Source organism: Chanos chanos, chromosome 3 (genome assembly GCF_902362185.1).
Source record: "Chanos chanos chromosome 3, fChaCha1.1, whole genome shotgun sequence".
Lineage (NCBI taxonomy): Eukaryota > Metazoa > Chordata > Actinopteri > Gonorynchiformes > Chanidae > Chanos > Chanos chanos.
This window is the reverse complement of record NC_044497.1, coordinates 435,001-445,000: the sequence shown is the minus strand read 5'-3', so window position 1 is coordinate 445,000 and position 10,000 is coordinate 435,001. Positions and strand designations below refer to the sequence as shown.

Genomic DNA, 10,000 nt, shown 5'->3' with positions numbered 1-10,000 from the left:
ACACCTCTGTACTCAAACTTACATAAAACCACTGCTATGGCCAACTCGCTTATACCATCATCCTCCAACCTAACTATAAGTATTGCTATAGCTACATGCTGACATGCCACCGCAGACCCATTCACACACTTCATGTAATTGCTAACATACTACCATAAAAAACAAACTGACACAATACACGTTAATATGACTGACACACTACACACTGCTGTAACAGATACTACACATCAATATAACATACACACTTACACACTACACTCTAATGTAACAGACACACTGACACATTACACTCTAATATATTAGACACACTGCACATTAATATAACATACACACTGACACACTACACATTAATGTAACATACACACTACAGATTAATACGACAGACACACTGACACACTCAACACCAGCCAAGGGTGGTCAGTAACTTGGTAAAAATACTTTGTTTGTGCTTTGAACATAAACAATATGAGTCACTCAGACATTCTGCCTGACTGCATTTCTGCCTGACTGCTGTCGTTACATTTGGCAGTCAGTCATAAGCCGTCCTGTGTTCTCTCTCTCTCTCTCTCTCTTTTTTTTTTAAGCTTTCTTCTTGATTTATCAAGTTGTAACCATGTATTTTAGACATCAGTGCTGTAGGACCTAACTGATGTTGATGTACACATACAAGTGTAAGGTTGTGTGTATTCATGTATGTCACTCATAGGCCTGCGTGTGTATTCATGTGTGTCACTCATAGGCCTGGCTGTAGCACCTGCCCTGCTATGTTCTCATCACCATCAGTATGAGTGCATCAGCTGGTCAGCATCAAGGTCGAATAGCAAACACCAGCTAACGCCAACTAGTCTACCAGGAAAATGTTTATGGATGGAGATTTTGAAGAGATTAGTATGTCCACAATGCGCTGAGATAAACAAAAGTTTGATTGCCCTTTCAGTGCCATCCATTCACTGGGCATTTCTCTTTCCCGTTTTGGTGTCACTCACCATTCAAATATTTCAAGCAGCAACAACAGTGGTTGGTCTCAGCTTTTTACAGCTGGGTTAAGTTGTAAATGGCAAACATGCAAATTATCCTGTTTTCTGAGCTGTAGTAGGTCTATGCTTAAGTACTGCAGGCCTGTGGTTTTTTTAGTGGTACTCTTGAAAACCTAACTGTGTGGAAAGTCTGATACGTCAGGACTTGAACCCAAGTTGTTTTTTAAATGGGCAACTTGAACTTTTACAAGAACCTTTACTAGAATTGTCTAATAGCTGCATCTTTAATCAATACTATTTATTTATTTAATATAATATCTCAATTCTTCTACCACCTCTGACACTACACAGTAACGTAACAGACACATCAACACTCTACACACTACTGTAACACACATAACAACACTCTACACACTAATGTAATAGACACATCAACACTCTAAACACTAACACCCAACAACACACTAACCACTAAACCAGTCACCCAACAACACACTAACCACTAAACCAGACACCCAACAACACACTAACCACTAAACCAGACACCCAACAACACACTAACCACCAAACCAGACACCCAGCAACACACTAACCACTAAACCAGACACCCAACAACACACTAACCACTAAACCAGACACCCAACAACACACTAACCACCAAACCAGACACCCAGCAACACACTAACCACCAAACCAGACACCCAGCAACACACTAACCACTAAACCAGACACCCAACAACACACTAACCACCAAACCAGACACCCAGCAACACACTAACCACCAAACCAGACACCCAGCAACACACTAACCACCAAACCAGACACCCAACAACACACTAACCACCAAACCAGACACCCAGCAACACACTAACCACCAAACCAGACACCCAGCAACAGTCTAACCACTAAACCAGACACCCAGCAACACACTAACCACCAAACCAGACACCCAACAACACACTAACCACCAAACCAGACACCCAGCAACACACTAACCACCAAACCAGACACCCAGCAACAGTCTAACCACTAAACCAGACACCCAGCAACACACTAACCACCAAACCAGACACCCAGCAACACACTAACCACCAAACCAGACACCCAACAACACACTAACCACTAAACCAGACACCCAACAACAGTCTAACCACCAAACCAGACACCCAGCAACAGTCTAACCACCAAACCAGACACCCAACAACACACTAACCACTAAACCAGACACCCAGCAACACACTAACCACTAAACCAGACACCCAGCAACACACTAACCACCAAACCAGACACCCAACAACACACTAACCACTAAACCAGACACCCAGCAACACACTAACCACTAAACCAGACACCCAACAACACACTAACCACCAAACCAGACACCCAACAACACACTAACCACTAAACCAGACACCCAACAACACACTAACCACTAAACCAGACACCCAGCAACACACTAACCACTAAACCAGACACCCAGCAACACACTAACCACCAAACCAGACACCCAGCAACACACTAACCACTAAACCAGACACCCAACAACACACTAACCACTAAACCAGACACCCAGCAACAGTCTAACCACTAAACCAGACACCCAACAACACACTAACCACTAAACCAGACACCCAGCAACAGTCTAACCACTAAACCAGACACCCAACAACACACTAACCACTAAACCAGACACCCAGCAACAGTCTAACCACTAAACCAGACACCCAGCAACACACTAACCACCAAACCAGACACCCAACAACACACTAACCACTAAACCAGACACCCAGCAACAGTCTAACCACTAAACCAGACACCCAACAACACACTAACCACTAAACCAGACACCCAACAACACACTAACCACTAAACCAGACACCCAGCAACAGTCTAACCACTAAACCAGACACCCAACAACACACTAACCACTAAACCAGACACCCAACAACACACTAACCACCAAACCAGACACCCAGCAACAGTCTAACCACTAAACCAGACACCCAGCAACACACTAACCACTAAACCAGACACCCAGCAACAGTCTAACCACTAAACCAGACACCCAGCAACACACTAACCACTAAACCAGACACCCAGCAACAGTCTAACCACTAAACCAGACACCCAGCAACACACTAACCACTAAACCAGACACCCAACAACACACTAACCACCAAACCAGACACCCAACAACACACTAACCACTAAACCAGACACCCAGCAACACACTAACCACTAAACCAGACACCCAGCAACACACTAACCACCAAACCAGACACCCAACAACAGTCTAACCACCAAACCAGACACCCAGCAACACACTAACCACTAAACCAGACACCCAGCAACACACTAACCACCAAACCAGACACCCAACAACACACTAACCACCAAACCAGACACCCAACAACAGTCTAACCACTAAACCAGACACCCAGCAACACACTAACCACTAAACCAGACACCCAGCAACACACTAACCACTAAACCAGACACCCAGCAACACACTAACCACTAAACCTAGACACCCAGCAACAATCTAACCACCAAACCAGACACCCAGCAACAGTCTAACCACCAAACCAGACACCCAACAACACACTAACCACTAAACCAGACACCCAGCAACACACTAACCACTAAACCAGACACCCAACAACACACTAACCACTAAACCAGACACCCAGCAACACACTAACCACTAAACCAGACACCCAACAACACACTAACCACTAAACCAGACACCCAACAACACACTAACCACTAAACCAGACACCCAGCAACACACTAACCACTAAACCAGACACCCAGCAACACACTAACCACTAAACCAGACACCCAGCAACAGTCTAACCACTAAACCAGACACCCAGCAACACACTAAGCACCAAACCAGACACCCAACAACACACTAACCACTAAACCAGACACCCAACAACACACTAACCACTAAACCAGACACCCAACAACACACTAACCACTAAACCAGACACCCAGCAACACACTAACCACTAAACCAGACACCCAGCAACAGTCTAACCACTAAACCAGACACCCAGCAACAGTCTAACCACCAAACCAGACACCCAGCAACACACTAACCACTAAACCAGACACCCAACAACACACTAACCACCAAACCAGACACCCAACAACACACTAACCACTAAACCAGACACCCAGCAACAGTCTAACCACCAAACCAGACACCCAGCAACACACTAACACTCTAAACACTAACACCCAACAACACACTAACCACTAAACCAGACACCCAGCAACACACTAACCACTAAACCAGACACCCAGCAACACACTAACCACTAAACCAGACACCCAGCAACAGTCTAACCACCAAACCAGACACCCAACAACACACTAACCACCAAACCAGACACCCAACAACACACTAACCACCAAACCAGACACCCAGCAACACACTAACCACTAAACCAGACACCCAGCAACACACTAACCACTAAACCAGACACCCAGCAACACACTAACCACTAAACCAGACACCCAGCAACAGTCTAACCACTAAACCAGACACCCAGCAACACACTAACCACCAAACCAGACACCCAACAACACACTAACCACCAAACCAGACACCCAGCAACACACTAACCACTAAACCAGACACCCAGCAACACACTAACCACTAAACCAGACACCCAACAACACACTAACCACTAAACCAGACACCCAGCAACAGTCTAACCACCAAACCAGACACCCAGCAACACACTAACCACTAAACCAGACACCCAGCAACAGTCTAACCACTAAACCAGACACCCAACAACAGTCTAACCACCAAACCAGACACCCAACAACACACTAACCACCAAACCAGACACCCAACAACACACTAACCACCAAACCAGACACCCAGCAACACACTAACCACTAAACCAGACACCCAGCAACACACTAACCACTAAACCAGACACCCAACAACACACTAACCACTAAACCAGACACCCAGCAACAGTCTAACCACCAAACCAGACACCCAGCAACACACTAACCACCAAACCAGACACCCAACAACACACTAACCACTAAACCAGACACCCAACAACACACTAACCACTAAACCAGACACCCAACAACACACTAACCACCAAACCAGACACCCAACAACACACTAACCACCAAACCAGACACCCAACAACACACTAACCACTAAACCAGACACCCAGCAACAGTCTAACCACTAAACCAGACACCCAGCAACAGTCTAACCACTAAACCAGACACCCAGCAACAGTCTAACCACTAAACCAGACACCCAGCAACAGTCTAACCACCAAACCAGACACCCAACAACAGTCTAACCACCAAACCAGACACCCAACAACAGTCTAACCACCAAACCAGACACCCAGCAACACACTAACCACTAAACCAGACACCCAGCAACACACTAACCACCAAACCAGACACCCAACAACAGTCTAACCACTAAACCAGACACCCAGCAACAGTCTAACCACTAAACCAGACACCCAGCAACAGTCTAACCACTAAACCAGACACCCAACAACACACTAACCACTAAACCAGACACCCAGCAACACACTAACCACCAAACCAGACACCCAGCAACACACTAACCACTAAACCAGACACCCAACAACACACTAACCACTAAACCAGACACCCAACAACACACTAACCACTAAACCAGACACCCAGCAACAGTCTAACCACCAAACCAGACACCCAGCAACAGTCTAACCACCAAACCAGACACCCAACAACACACTAACCACTAAACCAGACACCCAGCAACAGTCTAACTGCTACATGAGGTACTCAGCATCATGCTATCAAAACCAAATCAGTCATTTAGTATTATGCCTACTACCAAACCTAAACAGACATTAATATACTAACAAACACTTAGCAAGCATGTTAATGACTAAACCAGACAAACAGTGACATGCTAATGACTAAACCAGACAAACAGTAACATGCTAATGACTAAACCAGACAAACAGTGACATGCTAATGACTAAACCAGACAAACAGTGACATGCTAATGACTAAACCAGACAAACAGTAACATGCTAATGACTAAACCAGACAAACAGTGACATGCTAATGACTAAACCAGACAAACAGTGACATGCTAATGACTAAACCTGACAAACAGTGACATGCTAATGACTAAACCAGACAAACAGTGACATGCTAATGACTAAGCCAGACAGTGACATGCTAATGACTAAACCAGACAAACAGTGACATGCTAATGACTAAACCAGACAAACAGTGACATGCTAATGACTAAACCAGACAAACAGTGACATGCTAATGACTAAACCAGACAAACAGTAACATGCTAATGACTAAACCAGACAAACAGTGACATGCTAATGACTAAACCAGACAAACAGTGACATGCTAATGACTAAACCAGACAAACAGTAACATGCTAATGACTAAACCAGACAAACAGTGACATGCTAATGACTAAACCAGACAAACAGTGACATGCTAATGACTAAACCAGACAAATAGCAACATGCTAATGACTAAACCAGACAAACAGTGACATGCTAATGACTAAACCAGACAAACAGTGACATGCTAATGACTAAACCAGACAAACAGTGACATGCTAATGACTAAACCAGACAAACAGTGACATGCTAATGACTAAACCAGACAAACAGTAACATGCTAATGACTAAACCAGACAAACAGTGACATGCTAATGACTAAACCAGACAAACAGTAACATGCTAATGACTAAACCAGACAAACAGTGACATGCTAATGACTAAACCAGACAAACAGTGACATGCTAATGACTAAACCAGACAAACAGTAACATGCTAATGACTAAACCAGACAAACAGTGACATGCTAATGACTAAACCAGACAAACAGTGACATGCTAATGACTAAACCAGACAAATAGCAACATGCTAATGACCAAACCAGACGAACAGTGACATGCTGAGGAGCAGAACAGAGCAGATGTTATGGGAGTGTTTCTTAAGAAACAGTGTTGAGTTGGAGGTGAGAGGGAGGTCTTTAGGAGAGCTCTCATTGGACTGTGGGGTTGCAGTAAAAGGTCTGGTTGATCATGAGTGAACTGCATCTTGTTTTTGTGCTGTTTTTGATCCTCCAGACCTCCCCAAAGTACTCAGAGGAGAAAACAGAATTGTCATGTTCACAAGTCTGTGAGAATGTTGCTGTGGGTCTGTGTGTTTAAAGGCTGTCACTCGCTTTACACTTAGAGACCTTTCGATTAAATCTGTGACTTCCTAATCATTTTTTCATATGTGTGTTTCTGTGTTGTGTTAGTTTGGGTTAGGGAAATGTGTACTCACTAGCCAACTGGAACAGGGCAGCAATGGCTTCCTCCCACCATTGGGAATCCTGGTTAATGTAGGTCAGGTCCAGAAGGCCCAGCAGAAAGATTAGCTGACCCACTGTCAGTGCCACTGTAGCTATCAGGTTACAGGCCCGCATCATGTCAAACTGCACTGGAGATAAAACACACAGACAGCATGTCAGTCACATCACCCATCTGCCTGCTTCACACACACACACACACTGTGCACACACATGCACACGCACACACGCACGCACACACACACACACGCACACACACATACATACACACACATGCACACGCACACACACACACATTCTGTCAGGCTGCCACAGGAATCAATACTGTTCATAGTCCTTTGTCCCCTTCTCTGTCCTTAAATGTGTCCAGTACAGAGCAGGTACTTGTGTCATGATCAGTTGGACTGGATGCTGTCCCACTGTCTGTCAGTCACTGGCCCAGCTGTAGCTCTCATCTTTCAGCCTCACTGTCATTTCCACAGACCTTTACCATGTCGCCAGTAGACTGACACATCCACTGTCAGCCTGTAAAACACCTGTAGAGCTCTCAGACTGCCCCGCAAAACCCCCCCCCAGCCAAACACCACACACACCAGTCTGGTCACTGTGTGAAGACAGGCTGAACCAAACACCTCACACCATATCATTCTTAGAAGCCCAGACTGGTGATTTTTGCAGTAAATGATAAAACACAGACAAAGTGACTTTTTAAAGTTGTATTGGTTGTAACTTATGTAATTTTTTAAAAGGTCTTTGCTGAAATTGAAGTTAATGTAGTTTAAGTTTTTGAGTCTCCCAGTGGTCTTAAACTCTAGAGTTTAATCCATTAACACCAGGATTATCAAACATGATACAGATTATCCATGAAGCCTGATGGATCAGTTGTAATAAAAAATTCTTAAGGCCCAAGTTGTACTTATTTAGAATTGAGATTTTTTTAGTAGTCAGTGTTTATGGGCTTAAATGAGTACTGCTCTACTTATCTTGTACATCATGAAAGAAAACACGCACACACACATACACGCATACACACACACATACACGTACGCACACTTATACACACACACACACGCATACACACACACACACACACACACACGCACACACACGCATACACACACACTCTCGCACACACACGCTTACACACACACACACACTCACATTCACTCACACACACACACACAAACATGCGCACACAGACACACACACTCACACACACACACACACACACACACACACACAGGCACACATTCATTCTCTCTGTCTCATTGTAACTCACATTTCACTGTACTGCGTGACTCTTGGTATCCTGACAGGTCAGATCCCCAGCTGAGTGCATGGCACTGTGTGTGAGTGTGTGTGTGAGAGTGTGTAGGTCCCAGTGTGTTCGGTTCATCCCGGCAAGTCCTCCACAGGCCCACACAGCGCCGCCGCCCGTCCTCCAGGATCTGGATGACCCAGCTTGGGCTGAATGCTGCTGTGTTGTTCAGGAGCAGAGATAATAACGCCACCCCTGCAGCCAGAACCAGCAGCCTGCGCACTGCCATGCGCTCCCCGTTTACACTGAGCCCTGCCTGGGCTCCTGACTGTCCTCTGCCCCCTCTCTCCACTCCACAACCACAACCACTGCTCTCACACTCCTTGGCTAAACGTAGAAATCTGGAAGGAATGGTAGCTAGAGAACATCTCCACTCATCCTTGTTTGTGTTGTTTTTTTCCTTTATTATCCTTGTCTTCTTTATCGCCCAGTCTTTCTACCCTTCCTCTTCAGTGTGAGGGGCTACACACGCGCGCTGGTTTGTCCAGTGAGCCGCTGCGGCCATCACACACTTCTCTCCTCTTCTCCCTCCTTTGCTGTCCTTTAGTTTTTACTTCCCTCCTTTCTTCTGTCTTTTTTCTCTTTCTCTCCTGCCGACTCTCGGTTTCTCTCTTTTCCCTCTCACTTTTCTCTCTCTGTTCTTCCAGGGAGAGCAAAGGAATGTGGAGAGAGAGAGAGAGAGTGGTTGGTCTCTCACAGCAGTTTGTCTGTCCTCTCTCTCTCTTCTCTCTCTGTGATTCTCAGTCCTTAGGTCTGTGGATCCAGCTGGGTTGAGCCTATTGCACAACAGAGACCATACGTGTGTGTGCACTATACAGTGTACAGTTGTATATGTGTCTGTCTGTGGAGACACAGCTGAAAACGGAGACAGTAGACAGCCTCTCTCCCTCTCTCTCTCTCACTCTCTCTGACAGACTTGTTCCTTCTGCAGTCAAACAGGATGCGTTTCCTGAGAGGAAAAGCAAGCAGAGGAGACTACAATACACATTCTCTCTCCCTCTCTCTCTCTCTATCTCTCTCTCTTTCTCTCTCCCTCTCTCTCTCTCTATCTCTCTCTCTTTCTCTCTCTTTCTCTCTCTCTCTCTTTCTCTCTCTGTGAATGTGGATGTGGATGTGTTAGTATATTCCAGCAGTTTCTTCAACTCTTGTTCTCTCTACCCAGCTCACGGCCCCAGAGATTCTGGGAATTTCCTGTTGCCAAACCTTAATAAACAGCCCACATCTGTATCTGCTATACTGTGTGTGTGTGTGTGTGTGTGTGTGTGTGTGTGTGTGTGTGGGTTGGGGGGGGGGGGGGGGGGGGGGTTGCGATCATTCAAATTAGGAA

General features: G+C 45.4%; 2 protein-coding genes across 2 annotated transcripts in view; one reads left to right on the top strand and one right to left on the bottom strand.

Moving 5' to 3' along the window:
- tmem204 (transmembrane protein 204) overlaps window positions 1-9,243 on the bottom strand; it is a 14,634-nt gene extending 5,391 nt beyond the window's left edge. The window contains exons 1-2 of the mRNA XM_030769221.1: window positions 8,635-9,243; window positions 7,331-7,486 (exon numbers count right to left, since the gene is read on the bottom strand). Coding sequence (XP_030625081.1) covers window positions 7,331-7,486; window positions 8,635-8,902 — 424 coding nt within the window. The 5' untranslated portion in view covers window positions 8,903-9,243. The remainder of the gene's footprint in view (window positions 1-7,330; window positions 7,487-8,634) is intronic.
- Window positions 1-10,000, top strand: part of ift140 (intraflagellar transport 140 homolog (Chlamydomonas)) — a 51,543-nt gene that overhangs the window by 29,486 nt on the left and 12,057 nt on the right. The gene's annotated exons all lie outside the window — the stretch shown is intronic.